General features: G+C 48.8%; 1 protein-coding gene across 3 annotated transcripts in view; it reads left to right on the forward strand.

The window, feature by feature from the left end:
• Positions 1–25,427, forward strand: part of C2CD3 (C2 domain containing 3 centriole elongation regulator) — a 97,684-nt gene that overhangs the window by 12,000 nt on the left and 60,257 nt on the right. For all 3 annotated transcript variants that reach the window (XR_008889436.1, XM_056561115.1, XM_056561113.1), the window contains exons 5-10: positions 3,899–4,107; positions 10,887–11,025; positions 12,513–12,644; positions 15,952–16,096; positions 16,204–16,358; positions 16,480–16,674. Coding sequence is in view for 2 of the 3 variants with exons in the window: in XM_056561115.1 (XP_056417090.1) it covers positions 3,899–4,107; positions 10,887–11,025; positions 12,513–12,644; positions 15,952–16,096; positions 16,204–16,358; positions 16,480–16,674 (975 nt within the window). In the remaining variant the exon portion in view is untranslated. The remainder of the gene's footprint in view (positions 1–3,898; positions 4,108–10,886; positions 11,026–12,512; positions 12,645–15,951; positions 16,097–16,203; positions 16,359–16,479; positions 16,675–25,427) is intronic.

Raw genomic sequence — 25,427 nt, forward strand, 5'->3', positions numbered from 1 at the left:
GGACCCAAAAAAACTTTTTGAAATCAAACAAAAGGAAAGGTGTGCAAAAAACACCATGTGCCTCCTACACCACCAAGTATTGATGTGATGCAAAGACCTCTAAAAGGTGGAAGGGAACAACGTATGGTTCATTGTAACCAATGGGGGTAAAAACCTCCCCTATAAGGCCCTACTCTCACATTATTAATTCCCTTCTTGGAAAGTGTTACTCGCCCTAAAAACTGCGGCCCCACACAGGAACCTCTCCCTATTTCCACCGGCAAACACTGCCATTTCCCAGGGTTTTTAGGTGGAAATAGGGAGAGGTTACTGTGTGGGGCCGCAGTTTTTAGGGCGAGTAACACTTGCCAAGAATGGAATTAATAATACAAGAGTAATGCCTAGAAGTTTTTACCCCCACCGGTTACAATGGACCATACGTTGTTCCCTTCCACCTTTGAGGTCTTTGCATCACATCAATACTTGGTGGTGTAGGAGGCACATTGTGTTTTTTTGAACACCTTTCCTTTTGTTTGATTAAAAAAAAAAAAAAAATATGTGGGTACGTATATTTTATCCTAAGAAAGGTTAAGCTTTAGCTAATGCATATCCTCAATACTTGTGGTCTGATGTGGAGGAATGTTTGTAACTGGGGAGCAGCACCTTAAACATGTTTTGCACTATGCATAATTGTGAAGTGTTGGTGTAGCACCATGATCAATCTACTATGCATCAGGCATTGGTGGGTGGAAAGCCTGGCTGATCCATGCCTGATACATCTTCACAAAGGTCAGTCTCTCCATATTTTTTGTGGACAGATGAGTTCTCCTTGGGTTCACTATGGCCCCGGCCACACTAAACACCCGCTCTGATGGCACACTACTGGCCGGGCAGGACAGCTTTTCCACTTGTGTGACTCCGTTCGCCAAGGCAAACCATAAGAAGAACAGCGTGACACCGCCGTGCCCTGCACACATGGTACGATGAAGGGGCACCACATGGTACGATGAAGGAACCACACTCCCCCAGTGGGCCATAAAGGACATGTATTGTCCCTGATCGTTGTTACAGCTCCACACGTCTGCGCTGCCGTGCACTTTGGTACACACTGACAGGCTCAAGGACTGGCCCACCTTCTGTTCCACAAAATTGTGCAGGGCTGGTACTTCCTTCTTCGCAAAGAAATTAGGGCTTGGAAGTCTCCACCTCGTAACCCTAGAGCCTGTAAACTGAGACAGGTCTTTGTGTAACCATTGTGCCTGCAGACCTGTCAGGTATGAAGGGAATACAGCCAACTATGTATCATGATGTAGTTGCTCTGAAGACGTGTCAGTAACAACTACGCCGCGCATCCCCCTGCTGACGTGGCAGGTATGAAGGGTATACAACCATCTATGTGTCATAATGTAGTGGCTCTGAAGACATGCCAGTAACAACTACGCAGTGTATCCCCCTGCAGACGTGGGGGATATAAGATTGTTATACCCTATAGAAACATAAACATGTTATACCATATAGTTATACTGTATAGAAACATAAGCTTGTTGTCCGTATAGAAATATAATCCTATCATATTATGAGCAAATTAACCGTATACAGTGACCCCTCGACCTACGATAATTTCAACATGCGATGGACTCTCAGAGGCAGCATCAGCATACAATGCTTTTCTATGTCGGGGCCATCACATAAACGACTATCCGGCAGCGCAGACTGCTTCAGCTGCCACCGGATAGCCGTTTACAGTGCCCCATGAGCTCCGCTGACGATCACTTACCTGTCCTCGTGGCTCCGGTGCGTCCTCTTCGGGATCCCCTGCATCGTCGGCGCTCTCCATCGTCGTCATCACGTCACCGCGCACGCCGTCCCGTCATCCAATAGGAGCGGCGTGCGTAGCGACATGATGGAGGCGACGGAGAGAGAAGATGCCGGGGAAGCAGAGGCCTTGCCGGAGCGTCGGGGACACCTCGGGGACGCGGAGACAGCGATGGAAGGCGACATCCCGGGCAGCGGTGACGGTCTGGAGCGGCGAGGACACGTGAGTACAACTTCCTATGCCAGTGGTCTTCAACCTGCGGACCTCCAGATGTTGCAGAACTACAACACCCAGCATGCCCGGACAGCCATCGGCTGTCCGGGCATGCTGGGTGTTGTAGTTTTGCAACATCTGGAGGTCCGCAGGTTGTAGACCACTGTCCTATACTTTACATTGCACGGATCCCTCAACATGCGATGGTTTCAACAAACGATGGTCCGTTTAGTTGAGGGACCACTGTAAATTATTATTCTAATTATTATTTTTATTATTTTTAACTGTATAAACGCAATTCATAACGCACAGTATAAATACTATGAATGCACAATATAATGGTATGAAACATGCACACAGAAGTGTAATGCTATGAATAAATGTCTCAACATCATGACCTGTAATTGCCCGGAGTGAAAGCCTGTGTCACTAGAGGTAGAGACAGTGATTTAATTCCCATAGGAAGATTAGAAGCGGCAGCTTAGCAGGATCGGCACGGTGTAGACATGTTTGGCAGCACTTGACGAAATGCAGCCTGCTAATGACTGCCGGTGCCTCCTCAGCTGAGCCTGATAGCGCCGGCACTGACCCCTGGCCTCAATTTATGAATCAGGACTCGCGTCATCTCTGTACACACTTCCCGATTATAAAACCTATACCAGGCAGCGCTGAGGCCACCTATTCCTTGTTCCTGCCTGCACCTCCGCCCTGCTCCTGTATCACTCAGCGCTGCAGTCATAGCCGACGGCTGGCAAGAAAGGGCCTCACTTACCCCAATGCTCCTCCAGTCCCACCGGACCTGATTCCGCTGCTGTAGGCCGTGCCATTCCTCGAGCCCCAACATGCTGTACATAGCTAACCGCCTTCCTGCTCCCAACCTGCTAGCGTCACAGGCAGAGCCATCTGCATAACCCAACACCTTACCACACTAGTAGTGGACAGTCACGCACCCCCCCCCCTGTGAGGTAGCCTGTAGACTACAAGGGATGCAGACACTGAGCCGCCCCATCTGGACTCACAAACCACGATCCTGTGTTAGCTTGAGCAACCACCGGAGCGCCAAAATAGTGGCGGAAAATTCAAAAGCAGACAGTTCACTGCCCACAAACGTCCACAAAACGTCACGAATGCCCCGCCAGTAAGTGCAGGTGCGTTATATACCCCCGCCTCCTATCCACAATTCCTAATGCCCCGCCTAGAAATGCAGGGGGCGTAAGATACTCACAGCCCTCGCACAAATACAGCCTGATAGGCTTTACACTTGTCTACAACACCAGCAGGTGTGTACTTTTGGCTGGCCTTTCACAGTATCTGGGCCCCTAAGACTTAAACAGGAACAAAATGGTACACCACTTAGATGTACACACAGGTTACACGTAATAGAGGACAATACGCTTTTAGTGTTCTGCTCACCCTAACTGGCTGGCTACTATTAGCTTTTCAGTTGTTGTACACACCAGTGCTGCAGCACACAGTCGCTGTGTACTACACCCAAATTTGCACTTTCTCTCTCAATCTCACTCCCTTCTCTATCAGTGCTTCTAGGCTGGATTTGGGCTTGAGGTGAATTGCTGCTGTAAAAAAGCTTTTCTGTACAACACACACTGCTCTCTGTCCCTCTCTCTCTGTAATAGAACGCTGATGTGACTGGACGCAAGATGGCTGCCGATTTATATAGGGCTGTGACATCACAGGGGTGGCTGGCTGCTGATAGGCTGCATCTGATTCAGGGTCATCCCGCCGACCCTTGTTCCCTCCTTCTCAGGATTTCTTGCCCCACGTCCTCACGTGGGTCGTTATGAATCAAATTTTTCCTGAAATTCGTAACGAATTCGGATTTGTCAGATTCGATTCGCTCATCTCTAAACGTGTTCTATATTTGTGTTCTAGGGGCAGAGACCACCTATACTTCAAAGAGAACACTGAACCTAATAGAGGTTTGGGGAAAGGACCACAAGTTCCGGATGCCGGGGTGTCCCTGAGCCTCTCCTCTAAGGACAAGATGTCTGCCAGTCCTGTGACACAGGAGAGATCAGCTGATCACCTCAAGGGTCCGTCAAGTGTGAGCACCGCACCCGCTGCCAGGGACCTGCTAACAGGTTAGAGACCTATAAAGCCGTATACACCTGTGAACTCTAATGTAAAAAGATATATATACACACACACACACACACACACACACACACATATATATACCTTGGACCATGTATAATACGAGCAATTCAGTGTATTTACAAAGCATCATCAGAGATCTTCCCTATGAAAGCTTATCAGAAGATTACCCTAAATTAGTGTTTTCCAAACAGTGTGTCTCCAGCTGTAGCAAAACTACAACTCCCAGCAAGCCCAGACAGCCTTCGGCTGTCTGGGCTTGCTGGGAGTTGTAGTTTTGCTACAGCTGGAGACACACTGTTTGGAAAACACTGCCCTAAATATTCATACAACCCTATAAATATTATTTTCCAATTCTAAATATCATAAAGAAGTCGCACAACCACATGTCCAATTTTATGTATGTGCGCTTTCATTCCTACAGGTCCTAAAGTTACCGGCGGTCGTACATTTAGCCAGAAAAAAAATGGCGCTGCTGCGGCCCTCCATGAATGTGTTCCTTTCTTGGGCGAGCAGCTGATGGAATGGAGCACGGTATTCACTAAACAATACTCCCTTACTCGATGAGGACTCTGTGAAGGTCGTGCTTCCTGCTGCCTGCCCAAGGAAGGAATATTAAAGGGACATTGTCACTTTTTTTGTTTTTAATATATTAATGAAATTGTTATATAAAATAGTTCATTTGTGTGTTTGGTGTGTATTTTAATTTAACATTTTATTCATCTTTAATATTTGCACAGGGGGCTGACATTACCATGAGCATCTGTGATTACATCACTTAATGACACCATCACAGATGCTCTACGGCATTCACTGGCCTTAAGAACGTTAAGACACTGACCGTGTCATAAAAAAGCATTAGGGACTAGGATACTGTGTTCTGCGCTCGTCTGTCATGCGCAGAACACGGCGACAAAAGAGGAGCCAGCGCCATGTTGGTGAAGTCTGGAAGCCTCCGCTGTAAAGCGGCTGCTTTTGCTTATTGTCCTTATCCCCTGCTGGATCTCCTTTATACCGGCCGAGCTCCTACGATCCATCCTCCTGATAGTACCGGCAGCCGCAGCCTTGGAACCTGGACTCTGCACCTCTCTCTGGCTTTCAGTCTTGGGGAGTGCGGAGGATCAGCTGAGAAGGGGGAGTTCGGGTCGGCCCCGCAGCTGGTGTCTGCAGCACAGCGCTTCCCTGACTGTCTGCATGACGAGTACCAGATCACATGGCAGGCCGAACCGTGAACTGCCGCTATGAGACATAGAATGTGTCGGCAGATAAGAACTATTTGGCCCATCTAGTCTGCCCAATAATCTGAATCCTATCAATAGTCCCTGGCCCTATCTTAGGGACAAGGAATGTGGTTTGAGGTCCAACCCCGTGCTAAAGGAGGATTTACACCAGGAACGGCTGCAGGTCTGAGAAGGCTCTGTCAAAGCTGTATGTGATATTCAGACTAGTGCTGGGCGGTATACCGAAATGAACCGGATACAGTTTTTTTTTTTCCCTCCCACGGTATGGATTTTTGCCCATACCGCTATACCGGTCGGGCCCCTCCCCCACCCTCCGAGTCAATAAAAAAAATTAAACTTACCCGTAATGGGGGTGTCCGGGCGATCCATCCTTCCTGTAGTGTCCGGCGGCATTCCGGGTGGAGGGTGGACCGGTCCGGGCTGTCCTTCTTCTCCGGGGGGGTCCTCTTCTCCACTCCGGGCAGGCTCCGGCCTAGTACGCTGCATAGACGCCGCTTCGCCGTGACGTCAGGTGCGTCGCTGCGCACGGACGTCACTGCGCAGCGGCGTCTATGCAGCGTTACTAGGCCAGAGCCTGCCCGGAGTGGAGAAGAGGACCCCCCCCCCCCGGAGAAGGACAGCCCGGACCGGTTCACCCTCCTCCCCCGAATGCCGCCGGACACTACAGGAAGGATGGATGGCCCGGCTCACCCTCCCCGGACGATCCCTGCAGCAACTGGGAAGGTGAGTCAGGGTTCTGGGATGGACAGGGGTCTGTATAATATACTATACCTACAGTAGGCCAACGGCTGTCCGGGCATGCTGGGAGTAGTAGTTTTGCAACAGCTGGAGGCACCCCTAGTTGGGAAACACTGACCTATACTATACACTACTATATAGTCCAACATGCTGGGAGTTGTAGTTTTGCAACAGCTGGAGGCTGTAGGGTTGTTTGTTACATCTATTTAAAAGGGTACTCCACTGCCCCAGTGTTCAGATCATTTAGTTCCGCTACGCCACCTCAATGCAAGTCTGAATGTAAAAAAAAAAAAGAAATACCGTGATACTTTAGAAAAATACTGTGATACTCATTTTTGGTCATAACGCCCAGCACTAATTTAGACTGTCTAATGACTCATAGCCCTGTATTGATTACTGGGTCTGACTGTCACACACAGCTTTCCCAGGCTTCAGAATGGCACGTGACCTGCTTAGCACTAACACATTTTTAGCCATTCAGGTGCATGGGAAAGCTGTGTGTGACAGTCAGACCCTGTAATCATTACAGACCCATGAGTCATTACAGTGTCTGACTGTCACACACAACTTTCCAATAGCTTCTGAATGGCAAGGAATGTGTCAGTGCTTGTCAGATTATGTGCCACTCGGAAGCCTGGAAAAGCTGTGTGTGACATTCAAACTCTTTTTAATGACTCATGGCCCTGTAATACTTACAGGGTCTGACTGTCACACACAGCTTTCCCAGGCTTCTGAATGGCACATGATCTGTTCTATAATGTCTTATCCTCCAGTCACCTCCAAACCTGCAGACAGTATGCTAATCTTATCCTCCAGTCACCTTCAAACCTGTACTTATTATTTTGCTGTTATATGAACGTGTTCTTTCTTTCTGCGGACTCCACACGGAATGCATAACAGTCTATAAGACGACGTTTTCCTGTGCAGTTTGCGGGATGTTCGAACAGAGATTCTCTGTGCGGACATTCTGTAGTGTGAACTTATCCTTAGTCTGCAATGACCCAGCTCTGGAGGTGACATCCAGTTGTCTGTTCTTTACCACTCTTTAGACACCAACAAAATGGTGAACACAGTGGAACTGAAAAGACTACCCCCCCCCCCCTTTCATGCACACAGACAAAAGAGGAAGGTAGACAAGCGAAACTAGATTTCTTGGTCGCTCTTCATTGGGGGGGCACCTTACAGATGGGTATATGCTCTTGCCACTAGGAGGCGCTGACACTAGGAAAAAAAAAGTCAGCTCCTCACTGGCAGGATATACCCGCCCACTGGAAGTGAGGTAATCAGTTTTAGCTAGTGTCAGCAGGAGGCAGACACAGGTCTGGTGCTCCCCAGACCTGGTCTTTTTTTATTATTATTTTGTAGTAAGGGTTGTTTTGTTAGCTTTTTTTTTTCCCTCCCTTTTGTTTCTCATTTTCAGGTGGAAGTTCAGGAGCATGGCGCTACCTGTTCCCCCATATGCGACAAAGGGGCACAGACAGAGTATGTACTGTTAACCCCTTGTCGCCAACGGCCAGTGCCTGGAGGTTGTACCCTGGGTCCGGGTCACCCACTGCCCCTGCTCGCCCCACTATATTAGCCTGGTATGATGCGGCGTGGCCATAAGCTGGTTGAAGCCGTCTGGTGAGTATAAGAAGACCGTGGGTGAGTATATCATCCCCTCCGCCCGCCCGTGGACTCACAGTTACAGCAGCAGTTTCTTACTCAGGGCAGCTGCCGGCTTTTGCAGCAGCTCCCAGTACTTTCTGCGGCCGCTGATTTTCTTTACTTCAGCTGGTCGAATCTTCTCCGGCGCTTGCTGGCCAGCGGGACCCATGATGGTGGCAGGTAGCTCCTCCCCCCTTCTCCTTCTCCTCATGCTCGACGCGGGAATCTGGAAACTAACTGAGGGAGGACTCTCTCCCCCCTCTGTCGGCGCTGTCTTGGGAGCGCCGAACAGGAAGAGCCCAGCACCTTTCTGCACCTCTCATGAACGGAGCTTAGCTCCGCCCCTCCTCCCGCAGCGAGCCCTACATGCTTAGGGCGCTGCAGTAGTTGTTTATGCTACCAGGCATGTTAGAGGCTGTCGGGCACCGCTGTCACCCCCCCCCCCCCCCCGCCTCTGAGCGGCAAGCGCTCCTACAGCACGCTGCATCACCGCTATTGTTTAGTTTCGCGGCTCCCTGCGCTCACAGTCAGCTGTGCGGAGACTTGCCGGGGCACGCGATTTACTGCTCAGGTATCGGCACAGAGATCCTTTCCGCAGCTGCGACCCCCCCCCCGATGGAGCATATGCGAACCGCGGTGGCGGGCCGTTATGCGGTTCCTGAAGATTCAGGGGATACATTCCATACGGCTCCGGTCCGGTGCCCTTACAGGGCTTTTGCATTCCTGGCGGATGCCTAGGGCCTTTTCGGGGTCCTTCCTATACACTATGATTCCCTCCTCCACAGGTCACCGATCTCCTATCTGCCGCATCCATGGTTGACATTCCGGTACCCCTTGGCCAGTGCGAGGTGTCCAATGGAGTGACCTGTTGCAATACTATGGACCCATAACTGTAAGCCAGACAGTGGTCTGTGTGTTTCCTCCACCGCCTGTCAGTTCTCACATGCCTGATGTCTGTGCATCCGGTACCCCACTAACAGTAGAAGTGCCCTGACGTGTCCTATGGACCCTATACAGGGCGATGGGGATACCATCCATCGCTCCTCAACCTCCCCCGATCTCCCAGGGTGGCGGGGATGCTATCCATGGCTCCTAGGCCTCCCTGTCTTCCGATCTGCGACCAAGGGGGCACAGAGATCCACGATATGACTGTTGTTCCTTTTTCGCCAGCACCTGGAGGTGTACTCGTTCAGTCAGGGACGCGCTGTGCTGCAGACACCAGCTCCGGGGCCGACCCGAACTCCCCCTTCTCAGCTGATCCTCCGCACTCCCCCAGACTGAAAGCCAGAGAGAGGCGCAGAGTCCAGGTTCCGAGGCTGCGGCTGCCGGTACTATCAGGAGGGTGGATCGTAGGAGCTCGGCCGATATATAGGAGATCCAGCAGGGGATAAGGACAATAGTTCCAGAAGCAGCCGCAGGTGCTTTACAGCGGAGGCTTCCGGACTTCACCAACATGGTGCTGGCTCCTCTTTTGTCGCCATGTTCTGCGCATGACAGACGAGCGCAGAACACAGTATCCTAGTCCCTAATGCTTTTTTATGAGACGGTCATCGTCTTAACGTTCTTAAGGCCAGTGAGTGGCATAGAGCATCTGTGATGGTGTCATTAAGTGATGTCATCACAGATGCTCATGGTAATGGCAGCCCCCTGTGCAAATTTTAAAGATGAATAAAATGTTAAATAAATGAAATACACACCAAACACACAAATGAAATAAACTTATTTTATATAACAATTTCATTAATATATAAAAAAAAAAAAAAAAAAAAAGTGACAGTGTCCCTTTAAAGCTTAATCTTAAGCCTGTGGTATTGTGCACTCTTTAAATGGGCACTGTCACTTTAAGAAATAAACTTTTGGCTTGTTGTGGAGAGTGTTGAGACCCCGACCAATTGCTAGAAGGACGCTAAGGCTAGGTTCACTCTACGGAATTTCCGCCTACATTTCCGCTTTGAAATTGCAGGACGAAATTCCGCTTGCTAAAATGTACAGTATAGTGAATGGTTTTCCGTTCACAAATTCACACTTCGGAATTTGTGAAGCGGAATTTGTGAACGGAAAATCCGCTTGGAAATTTCCGCCTGAAGAATGGCGTTGCTCATTCTTCAGGCGGAAATACTTTGCGGTACACATTGCAGTTTATTGGAGACTGCAGTGTCCGCACGGTCCTAGCGCTGAAGTTGAGTTGTTCTTTTCTGTCTAAGTGCTCTCTGATGACACCTGTCTCAGGAAACGCCCAGTTTAGAAGCAAATTTCCACAGCAAACCTCTTCTAAACTGGGCGGTTCCCGGTCATCAGAGAGCACTTACACAGAAAAGAACAACCTTAACTACAGAAGCTCATAAGTACTGAAAGGATTAAGATTTTTTTATAGAAGTAATTTACAAATCTGTTTAACTTTTTGGAGCCAGTTGATATATAAAAAAAAAGTTTTTTTCCTGGATAACCCCTTTAAAGGGGTACTCCGCCCCTAGACATCTTATCCCCTATCCAAAGGATAGGGGATAAGATGTCAGATTGCGGGGGGTCCCGCCGCTGGGGACCCCCGGGATCTACCATGCAGCACCCACCTTTAGCGGCTTCCGGAACCGCTGGAGGTCCTCAGGCTTAGTCCATCTCGACCACGAGGACTGAGCATAGTGACATCACGTCTCCGCCCCTGTGTGATGTCACGCTCCGCCCCCTCAATGCAAGTCCCCGTGTGACGTCACGGATCCCCCCCCCTCAATGCAAGCCCATAGGCTTGCATTGAGGGGGGGATCCGTGACGTCACACGGGGGCGGAGCCGTGATGTCACTATGCTCCGTCCCCGTGATCGCCAGTAATCGGACCCGGAGCAAACACGATCCAGGGACTGATTCTAACGGGGTGCGGCGTGGAAGATCACGGGGTCCCCAGCGGCAGGACCCCTGCGATCAGGCATCTTATCCCCTATCCTATGGATAGGGGATAAGAGGTTTTAGCGCCAGAGTACCCCTTTAAGCTGTCAGAATTGTGTCTTGCCTGTTTTTTGTATAACTATTTCCGTTGTATTTTTATCTTAGAATGGATATAGGTATATCCCAGACAGGTTCACGTTCCCTTACTGCCCAAATCTGCTGTCACACGATATTCTAATAAAACTTATTTCTGTTTTTCAGCTCTTTTAGATCAGGGCAGCAAACTAAGAGATGCTATGGTGGAATCCGCTCTGCGAATGGACCCTCAGGTTGACCTCGAGGCAGAGTCAGTCCTGCCCCCTGTCTTGGATAAAGAACATTACAGTTCACGGTCTCTCAGGTGATTGTTCTGTATGAGATTACAGTGATCCCCCAACTTAAAATGGCCTCAACATACAATAGTTTCAACATACAATGGTCTTTTCTGCATCATTGTAACTTGAAACCAGACTCAACATATAATATACAGACAGTCCAGATCTGGGAAACTGGTCAATGGCCGGAAGAACCGACCAATCAGAATGGGCATTCACTGGTAAAACACCTGTATTACTGAAGTGTATGCACTGAATTCCTGTTTGGTAGCGCCCCCTACAGTACAGGGAGGTATTACATGTTCTGTACTACTCTTTACCTGTATTACTGAAGTGTATGCACTGACTGGTGTCTGGTAGTGCCCCCTACAGTACAGGGAGGTATTACATGTTCTGTACTCTTTACCTGTATTACTGAAGTGTATGCACTGACTGGTGTCTGGTAGCGCCCCCTACAGTACAGGGAGGTATAACATGTTCAGTACTCTTTACCTGTATTACTGAAGTGTATGCACTGACTGGTGTCTGGTAGCGCCCCCTACAGTACAGGGAGGTATTACATGTTCTGTACACTTTACCTGTACCAGGGTTAGCTGCTCCTTTGAACACCAGGTGAGGGCGGCTCCATGTTATGTTTTTAGGAAATTGCGTGCACTGTACAGGACCCCGAAGAAGTTCCTGTCCTCTACATAGACCAGCGTTTCCCAAGCAGGGAGCCCCCAGCTGTTGCAAAACTACAACTCCCAGCATGCCCGGACAGCCTTTGGCTGTCCGGCCATGCTGGGAGTTGTAGTTTTACAAATGCTGGAGGCTCCCTGCTTGGGAAAACACTGACATAGACAGTGATTACAGCTCCCAGCAGATCTTTCTTACTTTTATATGTAAGGATTTGCTTTATCTATATTAGTTATCTACTTATTTTTCTTTAATCCTCACTTTTTCCTATTTTTTTTATGACATTTTGGTGCCTTTAGAACCAATTACCAGGTTTCCATAGAGTTCTGGTCTCAACATACAATGGTTTCAACATACAATGGTCGTCCTGGAACCAATTCATATTGTAACTTGAGGGACCACTGTATATGTATTTATTTTGCATTAAAAAAAGCAAGTATAAAGAACTACAGCAAAAGGATTGGCACCTGTATGCTACAGAGGAAATTCTATTCTTTTTTTTGTCTTGTCCACAGTGCTCTCTGCTGACACCTGATGCCCGTATCAGGAACTGTCCAGAGCAGGAGAAAATCCTCATAGAAAACCTATGCTTCTGGACAGTTCCGGACACGGACAGAGGCGTCAGTAGAGAGCACTGTGGACTAGACAAAAAAAGAAATTAAAAAAGAAAATAATTTCCTCTGTAGCATACAGCTGCTAAAAAGTACTGGAAGGGTAAAGATTTTTTTATAGAAATAATTTACAAATCTGTTTAACTTTCTGGCATCAGTTCAAGATGCAGAAAAAGTTTTCCCCTTTTAAGGTATATCGGTCTAGTTAACATTCTGTTCTCCTCTAGGGCAGCACCGGAGAGTCTCGCAACCCTGCAACTTTTATCAGGCAGTGGTATGATCCTGCCACCCGCAGAACCCACCCTTCCGGAGTTAGAGATGACCACCGAGACCCGGGCCATAGAGCTGCTTCTGGGCAGGTAAGAGCCAGGACCCCAGTAATGACACCTTATTGAGGAGAATCAGTGCAGACAAAGTTGACTTATAATACACAGGATCCAATCAGATCACCGTTTCCAGTGTCACATGAACATTAGATCTGCAAACTGATTGGTTACAAGATACAATAAACTTCAATTTTTTTTGTGTTTGTTTGTTGTTGTGTTTTCTTCTTTTTTCTTTTTTTTTTTCTCCATTAAAGGGGTAATCTGCCCCTAGACATCTTATGCCCTATCCAAAGGATAGGGGATAAGATGTCAGATCGCCGCGGTCCCGCTGCTGGGGAGCCCCGGGATCGCCGCTGCGGCACCGCGCTATCATTACTGCACAGAGCGAGTTCACTCTGCACGTAATGACTGGCAATACAGGGGCCGGAGCATCGTTACGTCAAGACTCTGACCCTCGTGACGTCACGGCCCACCCCCCCTCAATACAAGTCTATGGGAGGGGGCGTGGCGGTCGTCACGCCCCCTGCCATAGACTTGCATTGAGGATGGGCTGTGATGTCACGAGGGGCGGAGCCATGGCATCACACTGCTCCGTCCCCTGTATCGCCCGTCATTACATGCAGAGTGAACTCGCTCTGTGCAGTAATGACAGCAGGGTGCCGCAGCGGCGATCCCGGGGCTCCCCAGCAGCGGGACCTTTGGATAGGGGATAAAAAAAAAAAAACCTTTTAAAGACTTTTGTGACTTATCAACTAGATCTGCCCTAAAAGTCTTATTGGAATTGCCATAAATGCATTCACTCCTCATTGTCCAGGGTCCCCCTGCCATTCTCTTTCTGGTCCCTCTCAACACATGACATGTGACCGCTGCAGCCAATCACTTAATCACTAGTATAATAAATGTGTTCCAAAGCATTATTGCCTAATACAGTAACCCCCCGACCTGCAATGGCCCCGACATATGATAAAATCGACATATGATGGCCTCTGAGAGGCCATCGCATGTCGATGTCAGCATCGACATACGATGCTTTTATATGTCGGGGCCATCGCATTAACTGCTATCCGACAGCGCAAAATACTTAAGCTGCTGTCGGATAGCAGTTTAAGCATCCCGGTCAGGTTCACTTACCTATTCCCGCTGCTCCGGGTCCACTTCGCGGTCCTCCGGCATCTTCTGCATCTTCTCCGGGGTCCGGGCCTCGCTTTCCGGCGTCATTATTACGTCACTACACACGCCGCGCCGGCACACAGAAAGCGAGGCCCGGACCCTGCAGAAGATGCGGAAGAAGCCGGAGGATCGTGAAGAAGACACCGGAGCAGCATCGGGAGCCCCTGGGACAGCATCGGGAGCAGTGAGGACCTGGTCCGGAGCGGCGGGGACAGGTGAGAATAGCTTCCTATACTTTACATTGCACAGATCCCTCAACAAACGATGGGTCGTTTGGAACGAATTACCATCGTATGTTGAGGGACCACTGTATATGTATGTATATACTAATCACTTTGGGAGATCTGTTGGCCATTGATATAGAGCCAGTTGCTACAGTACCCCATTAGAACCCCCTAATTGCTTAGCTAGGTATAGATAGACTGTCCCCATGCCATCCATTGGTTATCCCACTTTGCCCTATTGCATTTAGAACACTTACAATTAGGATGTAATGGAACCTATTTTGTGGAAGGTGTTAAGGTCTACTGGAAGTTCCATTGAACTCATTGGTAAGAAAACCCTTTTAATACGTTCTGTGTAATGTCATCCTGGTTCTTTAGACTCCTTCAGATATGACTATATTAAAGGAGTAGTCCAGTCCTGAAAAACATATCCCCTATCCTAGGGATGATAGGGGATAAGTTTCAGATAGCCCCACGATCTCCTGTACGGGGCCCCGGCTCTCCGGCCCAATAGCGTGTGTTGACCACCGCATGAAGCTGCGGCCGACACGCCCCTTCCTTACAGCGCTATGGCAGAGCCGGAGATTGCTGAAGGCAGCGCTCCGTCTCTGCCATAGAGTTACATTGAGGGGGCGTGTCAGCCGCCGCTTTGTGCGGTTGTTCGACACGCCCCCCTCCCGCGGGCTGCCCGGGCCCTGTACGGGAGATTGCAGGGGTCCCTGCGGTTGGACCCCCTGCTATCTGAAACTTATCCCCTATCCTTAGCATAGGGGATAAGTTTTTCAGGACTGGACACTACTCCTTTAACCCCTTAAGGACTGAGCGTTTTTCCGTTTTTGCACTTTAGTTTTTTCCTCCTTAAAATCATAACTCTTTCAATTTTGCACTTAAAAATCCATATGATTGATTATTTTTTGCGCCACCAATTCTACTTTGTAATGACATCAGTAATTTTACCAAAAAATCTTCGGTGAATCGGGAAAAAAAATAATTGTGCGACAAAATGGAAGAAAAAAACCCATTTTGTAACTTTTGGAGGCTTCTGTTTCTACCCAGTACATTTTTCATTAAAAATGACACCTTATGTTTATTCTGTAGGTCCATATGATTAAAATGATCCCCTACTTATATAGGTTTGATTTTTTTATTACTTCGGAAAATAAAATCATAACTACATCGGACTTTTTGATCGCTTTTTATTGATTTTTTTATGTTATAAAAAGTTACCAAAAATACGCTATTTTGGAATTAGGAATTTTTGCGCCTACGCTATTGACCGTACAGTTGAATTAACGCACGTGGCGATACCACATGTGTTTATTTTTATTTTCACAGTTTTTTTTTTTTGTTTTTTTTTATGGGAAAAGGGGGGTGATACAAACTTTTATTAGGGAAGGGGTTCAATGAGCTAAATTAACTTTTTATTTTTTAACTTTTTTTTTTTTTTTTTGCAGTGTTATAGCTCCCATGGGGGCCTAAAACACTGCACACACTGATCTCTGCCATAGCTTTGTATTGATCAGTGTTATTGGCAGTTGATTGCTCAAGTCTGGATTTCAGGCTTGCAGCAATCAATCACCTTTCTGACATGCAGGAGGCAGGTAAGGCACCCTCCTGCTGCGTCCTAGCTGATCGGTACATCGTGATTTTATCGCGATGTCCCGATCAATCCGACTGAGCTGCCGGGATGCTTTTACTTTCACTTTTAGACGCGGCGATCAACTTTGATCGCCGCGTCTAAAGAGTTAATGCCGGACGTCTGCCGGAATGGTGATGTCCGGCATTAGACACGGGTCCTGCCTGCTGATTTCCTGAGCTCGCTTCATAACCCTCCCGTGCCGCAGCGCCGTATAAACCCAGCGTTTTGCGGCAAGGGGTTAACATACAGCAATTTTCTCGTCTGGTGCACAGTCCATTAAGCAGTTGCCTTTGTTGTCCATTGCCAGCTCACCTATACCTATCAGCCAGTTCTGGGATGGGACCGGTTCACCCCCTGAGTCCATAGCAGGAAGCGATTTCTACAATGAAAGTGAACTGAACGATCCCCTGTACGACCAGAGCCTGCTGGAGAATCTGTTCTACAAGACGCCGGTGAGGGATGAGAAGCCGCCATATACCTGTCACATGCTGGGGTATATATTAAGGCATAGAATGGGCACATATGGCTACTTTAAGGGCATCTTTGCTTCTTTTTACAGAACTTAGATGACAGCTCTGGTGATATTGTCAGTGATGATGATCTGTCAAAGTCTAGAAGAAAGGAAACTAAAACTGTGCAGTATGAAAAGGCGGAAAAGCTTAAATTAACTCCCCAGGAGACAGAGGAACAGATATCGCAAGACGTGTCCACCAGGTAACTTCTCTTCCTCTAGTAGCAGAGTTAAAGGGGTACTCCAGTTGAAAATAAAAAGTTTTCCACCAGAGTACCCCTATAAGTAAAAAAGCTAAAAACTGTCAAATTCCTCATTGTAAAGAAAATACAGATCTCCGGAGCGATCCAGTAAAGTTGGGACAAGAGCAGAGACACTTGACCTGAGTGTTGACCGTCTTGCACAGTTGGGCCGTATGCATGCGGCGCGGGTCATCGTGGAATCCTTAAAGATAGAACCTGAGAGCAACCAGGTGACAAGTAAAGGGAAACCACCAAGACCGGTATCAGGGGTGAAACGGTGAGTTCTATAACCATTGCCACCTGACTATGACTGATCATAAGAATATTACAGAGTGGCTTCTTACATTAAAGGAGATCTGTAGTGCTCTGAACTTTATCCCATAGAGATATATGGAGGGGCGTGCTGGCTGCCCCGTCATGCGGGGACGTAACTCCCCCTTTCTCTATCGGCTCCATTGGGGGACACAGACCTTGGGTATATGCTGTTGTTGCTAGGAGACACTATGGAAACCAAAAAGTTTCCTCCTCCCAGCAGGATATACCCGCCTACAGAGCCTGAGGTAATCAGTTTAAGCTTTGTGTCTGCAGGAGATGGACACTGGTCCGGGGTTCTCTCCCAGACCTGGTCTAACTTTATTTTTTCTAGTTTAGGGACGTTTAGTTTCTTATTCCCTTTTATTTTCCTGTTTTCAGGTGGGGACTCAGGAACATAGCGTTCACTGTTTCCCCATTTGCGATTGAGGGGGCACAGACATCGTGGATGTACTGTCAACCCCCTCTCGCCAACGGCCAGCGCCTGGGGTTGTACCTCACGGGTCCCCCACTTTTCCCTGCTCGTCTCGCTTTTCAAGCTCGGCATGATGCAGGTGACTAAAAGATGGCTGAAGGCTTCATCAGGAAGTCTTCATTAGGTAAGTTCTTCTGACTAAGGCGAGTATATTTCCCCTTTTTTTTTCTTGGGTACTGGACTCTCAACAGCTGGAGACACCCTTTTTTCTATAAGGGTTTATGGGACTGGCCAGGAGGGGTTCTTCCCTCCCTTTTTACTCTATGGGGGAAAGTTTTTATTGGGGTTTGAGCAGTGACATTTATATATTGCGGGCATGTGTGTGTTTGGTGCACAGTATCTATGAGGCGGCTGTCCTCTGCAGCCGTGGCGTATCTGTTCGGCGGACTGGCGCTCCTTCAGCCCGGCCGCATAGAAGTTTTTACTTTTGTTTTTGGCAGTGTACTGCCGACGGTGTTCGCCCGCTCCGTTCCCCCGAGGCGCATATGCGTTCACAAGGTGCGCTTGGGGTCGGGAGCGGGCGCCATCATTATCTGGGTTATTATTATTATTAACAGCTGCTGAAGCCCTTCAGGAAGGCGCGAATCCTCTCCAATCGGCGCTGTGCGTGCGCAGGGGGTTTGCAGAGCCAATCAAAAGTGTCCTGGTAATTGACACGCCCCCTCTGGCCATTGGTCCAGCATTTTTTCTCTCTCTCTCTCCCTCTCTCTGCTCACAGCAGCAGTCTGAGGAACACAGACCAGGGTGAGACTGTTCCTTTTTATTATATGTCCGTGCCCAGAACTGTTCCTTCCTCTAAACAGATAGCTAGGTCCTTAGTTACTTGTTACACCTGTAATACAAAAATGTCTGGTTCTGCTGAACCTACTTGATCTGCCTGCACCACTGCTCCCCCAGACCCCCCGGCTATTACTACCCCGGATGTTCTATCACACCCGGTGGGTTCGGCCTTCCCTCCAGCCTGGGTTTCTTCCCTCTTACAGTCAATATCCGACTTGGCGCAGGTCTCCCGTTCTGTGGTGACTGCCTTGGAGAGGTCCTCCCTCCGTCGGCCCTCCGGGGGAACTCGCTCCCCTTCTCCCTACGCTTCTTGCAAACGTAATAGGGGTGTTTCCTCTGAATCATCCCCAGGGTCTTCGGACAGGTACGGGCGTTCCCATCATAGGTCTCGCCCCGCTACCTCAGCTTATCACAAGCGTCCCTCTTCCAGAGGACGCTCCCGCAGTCGCCGCTCTGGCTCTCCAGAGCCGCGTACCGGGTCAGTCTCTCCCTCATCTAGGGCCACCTCAGCGCGTTCCCATTCACCTGGAGAGCTTGTGGATGAGGTTTCCGAATTGGCATCCGACTCAGAGGACCGCTCGGATTCTGCCGACACAGTGAACTCATTGGTTTCGGCCATAAGAGACACCTTTCATCTAGAGGACCCAGGAACTTTGCACATTGCTCCAGAAGTTGCCTTTCATTGTGCCCGACCTCTTCCAGGGCTGCCTCACCTTGTTCTCATTCACCTGGAGAACTTGTGGATGAGGTTTCTGATTCGGTCTCCGACTCAGAGGGCTTCACCGATATGCCTGATGTGGTGTACTCATTGGTTTCTGCCATAAGAGACACCTTCCAGCTAAAGGACCCAGGAACTTCGGACGTGTCTCCAGAAGTCTCCTTTCTCCATGCCTGAGCGGCATCCAAGACTTTCAGCTCTCACGCTGAATTTGACGCCCTGCTGGAATCCGCCTGAAGGGACCCTGACAAAAAGTTTCAGAAAACGAAGAAGGTTCAAGCGCGGTATCCCTTCGCAAAGGACCTCATTGCTCGGTGGACCTCCTCTCCAACTGTGGATCTACCGGTCTCCCGCCTCTCTAAGGCAACTGTCCTGCCGTTGGCTTATGCGGCTGCCTTCAAGGATCCAGCGGACAAGAAGGTGGAGACTTTGTCAAAATTTGCCTTTGAGACAGCAGGTTCTTCCTTTCTTCCTGCTTTTGCTTCTGCCTGGGTGTCAGATGCCCTTTCAGTATGGTCTCCCAACTCCGCCAGGGTAGTATTCAGGATCCCTCCAGGGGATTTATCTAGACTAGCTCTCCAATGCTCCTATGCCAGAGATTTTCTGGGTTCTGCTTCCATGCGCAGCCGCTTTGCTGCCTTTGCCACAGGCTACCTGGTAGCCCTCCTTCGCTCCATATGGCTTATAGCCTTGAATGCGGACACAGCCTTCAAGAAGTGAGGTGACGGGCCGAAAGAGTTCCTTATACCTCAGGATAAGGCTCGCAGAACCACTTTCCATCGGAAGTCCTCCTCCTTCCGGTCCTGCGGGCCTTTGGTACCGACAAAGGTCCAGCCAGGCGCCTTCACGGGAAAAGGGCTCCCTCCTTACTGACCCGTCCATCCCTGAGGTCGGCTAACCGTTCCGGCCGTTTTGCGGCCCCAGCAGGCACCCGTAGGCCTACCTCGGCCTGAGGGGCTGCCCCCACCCGCTGACTTTTCTCGGGTGGTTGGTCGTCTTCTCTTCCAGGATGCCTGGACACGCACTTTCAGGTTTCCTGGGTCAGGGATGTTGTAGCCCACGGATACAGGGTCGAATTTGCCTCCCTTCCATGGGACTGCTTTTTTCTTTCCCGCACCCCCCGGTCCTCCTCTCTAGCGGAGGCATTTCGGGGCGCGTTCCAGTTCCCTTTCATCTAGGGAGTAATTGTCCCTGTTCCTTCAGGGGAACGTTTTCAAGTTTTTTTTATTCCAACCTCTTTGTGGTCCCCAAGACGGGCATTGCTGTTTGCCCAATCTTGGTTCTCGAGCATCTCCACCAGCATCTTCTGCTTCCCATTCCAAATAGAGTCTCTCCGTTCGGTGCTGGAGTCCATGGTTCAAGGGGAGTTTTTCTTCCCTCGATGGACATCAAGGATGTCTGCCTCTACATTCCAATATTTCCCTGTCATCAGCGGTACTTCCGCTTTGCAGTTCCGGACAGCCATTTTCTATTGTGGCTCTCCCTTTCGGTCTAACCACTACTCCGCGGGTCCTTACCAAGGACCTGACAGCTGTGATAGCCCTGTTACGGACAAGAGTTGTTTCAGTGATTCCTTTCTTGGACGACCTCCTGATCAGAGCTCCAACCAGGGCCCAGTCTCTGGGGAGTCTTAGTCTCATCCTCCAACCCTTGTTTTCTCTTCGGTTGGATGGTTAATCGTGACAAGTTCAACCCCTCTCCTGGGGCTCCAGTTCGACTCTGCCGGACATTCGACTGACTCTCTTGTCAGGAGTCAGTTAACTTCGGCATCCTTCTCCAGTTTCCATTCGCTTTTGCATACTGTCCTGGGTCGGTTGCTGGCGGCTGTGGAGGCCTTGCCATTCGCACAGTTTAATCACCAACCTCTTCAACTGGTGATTCTTTTCCGGTGGGACAGGTCCCCTTTCTCTCTCGACAGTCTTGTTGGTCCCTTCTATGGTGGCTTTGTTTCCCCCTGCTTTTCAGGGGCGCTCTTTCCTTCCCTTTCCTGCCGGTCTGTTGGATTGGGGAGGTGTTTTCAAGGACCGGCCGGTCTGGGGTCTTGGTCCCCCCCCCCCCCCCCCAGAAGCCCTTCTCCCCATCAACATGCTGGGACTAGGGCAATTCTATCTTTGCTTGCTTCTTCGGGAAATTCCCTTCTGGGCAGAACTCAAGTTTCCGACCATCTCAGCGATCTTCATTCCGGACATACTCAACTGGTAGATGGTCTGTCTCAGCTGGTCCTCAGCCGTCCAAGGCGAGTGGTCCATACATCTGGAGGTGTTTGCAGTGACCTGCAACCTCTAGGGCGCTCCAGGCGTGGACCTCTACTAGTCCCGCCACAACTGAAGCGTTCCTCTCTCTTGGTCGGGCTTTGCCTTACCTTATCTGTTTCCTCCCCTTCCTCTCATTCCAGAGTCCTGAGGAAACTCACAGCAGTGGGCGTTCCCGCCATTCTCGTGACCCAGACTGGCTCCGGCGGGCATGGTATGTCATCGCGGTCAGGCTCCTAACGACTTGCCGCTGTACCTTCCCTCTCGCCCAGACCTCCTATTTACCGTCTCTGGTTTTGACGGCGTGGAGGTTGAGACCGCGGTTTCTCTTCCCAAGTCGTTTGCACCATGCTGAGGGCTCGCAAGCCTTCCTCCGAGAAGATTTACCACCATACCTGGCGGTCTTATTTTCATTGGTGTGAATCTAAGCCTTTTTTCTCTGGTCGTGGTTTTCCTTCCCCGACCCCTTTTCCTTTTCCAGTCAGGGTTGGCTCAGGGGTTGGCTCTCCGCTCCCTTTAGGGCCCTTTTCTTTCTTTTTCAAAGTCCTCTGGCGTTCAATTCTCATGTCCAGACCTGCTTCAGGGAGTGGCACACACTGCCCCTCCTTCTCGGTCCCCTTCTCCCCCTTGGGACTTACACTTGGTCTTAGGTGCCATGCAAGGCGCTCCTTTTGAACCTCTCAGGGGCATTCCTCTTTGCCTCCTTCCCTGGAAGGTGGCGTTCCTTATTACTCTTACCTCTGTTAGGTGGGTGTCAGAGCTGGCATTTTTCTCCTGCCGTTCTGCCTTCCTGGTTGTATACCAGGACAAGTTGTTTTCCAGTCCAGGTCCTTCCTTTTTACCTGAGATGGTTTCGACTTTTTCATCTCAATGAGGACATCGTCCTGCCGTCTTTTTGTCCGGCCCCTTCTCATCCCAGGGAGTTTGCTCCACAAACTGGTTGTGGAGAGGGCTGTTCGGACTTATATCTCAGTCACTTCCTTTCGGCAGTGTGACTCCTTTTTTTGTTTTTCCGGAAGGTCGTCTTACAGGACCACCTGCTTCTACGGCCACCATTTTTCGGTGGATCCGGTCTGCTTTCCGCTACAAGGGGAAGATTCCCCCTTCGGGGTTTTGGCTCATTCTGCCGTTTTTCGGGGCATCCTGGGCCTTTCACTTCGTGGTTTCGGCCTTGCAGTTCTGTAAAGCGGCCACGTGGCCGTCTTTGCTATCTTTCACAAGGTTCTACCAGATTCATACTTTTGCATCAGCTGATGCTACTCTGGGCTGTAAGATGTTGCAGGCAGCGGTGGTCCAGCCGTTCACCTGACTGATTCCTTACCCACCCAAGGGACGGCTTTGGTACATCCCAATGTCTGTGTCCCCCAATGGAGCCGATAGAGAAAAGGAGATTTTTGTTCTTACCGTAAAATCCTTTTCTCGGAGGATCCATTGGGGGACACGGCTCCCGCCCTTTCTTTGGTGTTCCTGTGTTTGGTTACCTGTCCGAGGATGTGTTCGGTTATTTTTTGTTCTGGTTGCCTCAGACTGGTCTTGGTTCTCTGCCTCTCGGTCATCTCCTACTGCTTGGTGACTAAACTGATTACCTCAGGCTCTGTAGGCGGGTATATCCTGCTGGGAGGAGCCAACTTTTTGGTTTCCATAGTGTCAAGTCTCCTAGCAACAACAGCATATACCAAGGTCTGTGTCCCCCAATGGATCCTCCGAGAAAAGGATTTTACGGTAAGAACAAAAATCTCCTTTTCCTGTACATTGCCGCGGCCCCATACAGGAGATCGCGGGGGGCCCCAGCGCTCGGACCCCCCGCGATCTAAAACTTATCCCCTATCCGAAGGAGTTCAGAGCACTACAGATCTCCTTAAATTTCCTAATCTATTAAAGGAGTTATCCAGGATTAGTAAAATCGAGTAGATTTCTTCTAAAAACAGTTAAACAGAGTTGTAATTCCACACACAACCTACTGCTGTTTTTTGCTTTTCCTGGATAACTGCTTGAAATCATGTGATCGTTCAGAGGTGATTCCTTGTGTGTTACTGCTGGCGGTTTAGTAGCTTCATTATGAATGTCCTTGATTTTACATTTCATTTTACATCTTTTTATTAGCTCACAGGGTTATAAATCCGATGAGGGGAAGGGGGCGCGTCCCTAACATTTGGTGGTGGGATGTGATTGATGCACCTGCTCATGCATTTGCATCAGTAAAAACTAAAATTTTATTTTAAAAGTAATAATTAGGATAAACATGTAAACAATTATGGTTTTTAAACTTAATTGTACCAAATATCCAGACTTCTAAACATGTCCATCCTAACCATATTGAAATATGTTTTCAAATGAAAAAAAAATGAAAAAAATTAACCCCTTAACCGGTTTTCCGTTTTTTCCTCCTTACCTTGTAAAAATCATAACCTTTTCAATTTTGCACCTAAAAAATCCATATGATGGCTTATTTTTTTGCTCCACCAATTCTACTTTGTAGTGACATCAGTCATTTCACCCAAAAATCTACAGCGAATCCGGAAAAAAAAAATCGTGCGACAAAATGGAAGAAAAAACGCAATTTTGTAAATTTTGGGGGCTTCGGTTTCTACGCAGTTCATTTTTACTTAAAAATGACACCTTATCTTTATTCTGTAGGTACATATGATTAAAATGATCCCCTATTTATATAGGTTTGATTTTGTCGTACTTCGAATAAAAATCATAACTACCGTCATCTGAAGTTTTTATCGGTATGATTTTTGTTTTGATGGGACTTTTTGATCACTTTTTATTAATTTTTTTGGTATAAAACGTGACCAAAAATATGCTATTTTGGACTTTGGAATTTTTTATGCGCATACACCATTGACTGTGCGGTTTAATTAACAATATATTTTTTATAGTTCGGACATTTACACATGTGGCGATACTACATATGTAGAAGCACGCTGCCCGATCATCGTTTGATTGCTCCAAGCCTGAGATCCAGGCTTGAGCAATCAAGCACAGATAACAATGATCAATGCTATGCTATGGCATAGCACTGATCAGTGCCTGCAATCAGTGTAATGCAGGTTATAACATGCATTACACTTATTCCATTCACTGATCAGTGCTATGCCATAGCATAGCATTGATCATATCTGCACTTGATTGCTCAAGCCTGGATCTCAGGGTTAGAGCAATCAAACGCCAATCAGACAGCGTGGAGCCAGGTAAGGAGCCTCCCGCTGTCCTCTCAGCTATTTGAGACGCCGCGATTTCACCGCGGCGGTCCCGAACAGCTCCGCTGAGCTAGCCGGCATGAATTTCTCCCGTTTTAGAAGCCGTGATCAACTTTGATTGCAGCATCTAAAGGGTTAATACCGGACATGGGCCCGATCTGCGATATCGGGTGTTAGCCGCGTGTCCCGGTTGTTGATAGCAACCGTTGCTGATACCAAGGTGATCTGCTTATATTAAAGGGGTACTCCATGAAACTAAACCCATAGCCCATCCTTTCCCTCTCACAAAGCTATGTGTTTGTCTAAATATCATTCATTAGCTAAATAAAGCAGTTTTCCTCTTTCAGCTGTCACTTACATGCAGGAAGTGGGAGAAATATGTCATTCTCAAATCCACCTTGTCTCCTCAGTGAGAGCTCATCCCCTCCCTTCAAGACAACACCACATGATCTCTGTGTGGTCTAGAGCTCTGTCTGTACAGACACACCTCACCTCCCCCTCCTCTCCCTGTGTGCTGTGAGAGAAGCTCAGTGAAGAGTCTGTCTCCTCAGCCCTGTTCTTTGTCTGCATAGATCAAATTACTGACTGCTGCCGTTCAGAGCACAGCATGATTTATTGCTGGGGGAAAGGATAGTTTAAAAGAAAAGACATGTAGTGTGTAAGGCTGACTGTTTACAACCACGCAGTATGTACACAAACATAGTGAAAGTGAAAGCAATTGGCTGGCAGCCATTATACAGAGCTGCACTGACTTCTGGGAGTTGTAGTCTGTGCTGCAAAAAAAACTACAGGGGACACAGAACAGGTATAATGGTGGCTTTGGGGACTTTTTATTTTTCTTAACTTCCCTGGAGTACCCCTTTTAATGAGTAATTTCAACAAATTTTAGTAATTTGTTTTCTATGCCACTTTTTTATGGAGTTGGTTTGCGCCAAATGTTGCGCCTTTTTAACCTGTTAAGGACCCAGGACGTACCGGTACGTCCTGAGTCCGCTCCCGTTCTATAACGCGGGTCAGGCCCGTGAACAGTGGCGCGCAGTGATAGCGCGCGGCACTGATCGGGGTGCCGCGCACTATTAACCCTTTAGATGCGGCGTTCAATGTTGATCGCCGCGTCTAAAGTGAAACTAAAACGTTGCCGGCTAGCTCACAGGGCTGTTAGGGATCGCCGCGGCGAAATCGTGGCATCCCGAACAGCTGAGACACAGCAGGAAGGTCCCTTACCTTTCCTCCTGGTGTCCGATTGCTGAATGACTGCTCAGTGCCTGAGATCCAGGCCTGAGCAGT

Source organism: Hyla sarda, chromosome 2 (genome assembly GCF_029499605.1).
Source record: "Hyla sarda isolate aHylSar1 chromosome 2, aHylSar1.hap1, whole genome shotgun sequence".
Lineage (NCBI taxonomy): Eukaryota > Metazoa > Chordata > Amphibia > Anura > Hylidae > Hyla > Hyla sarda.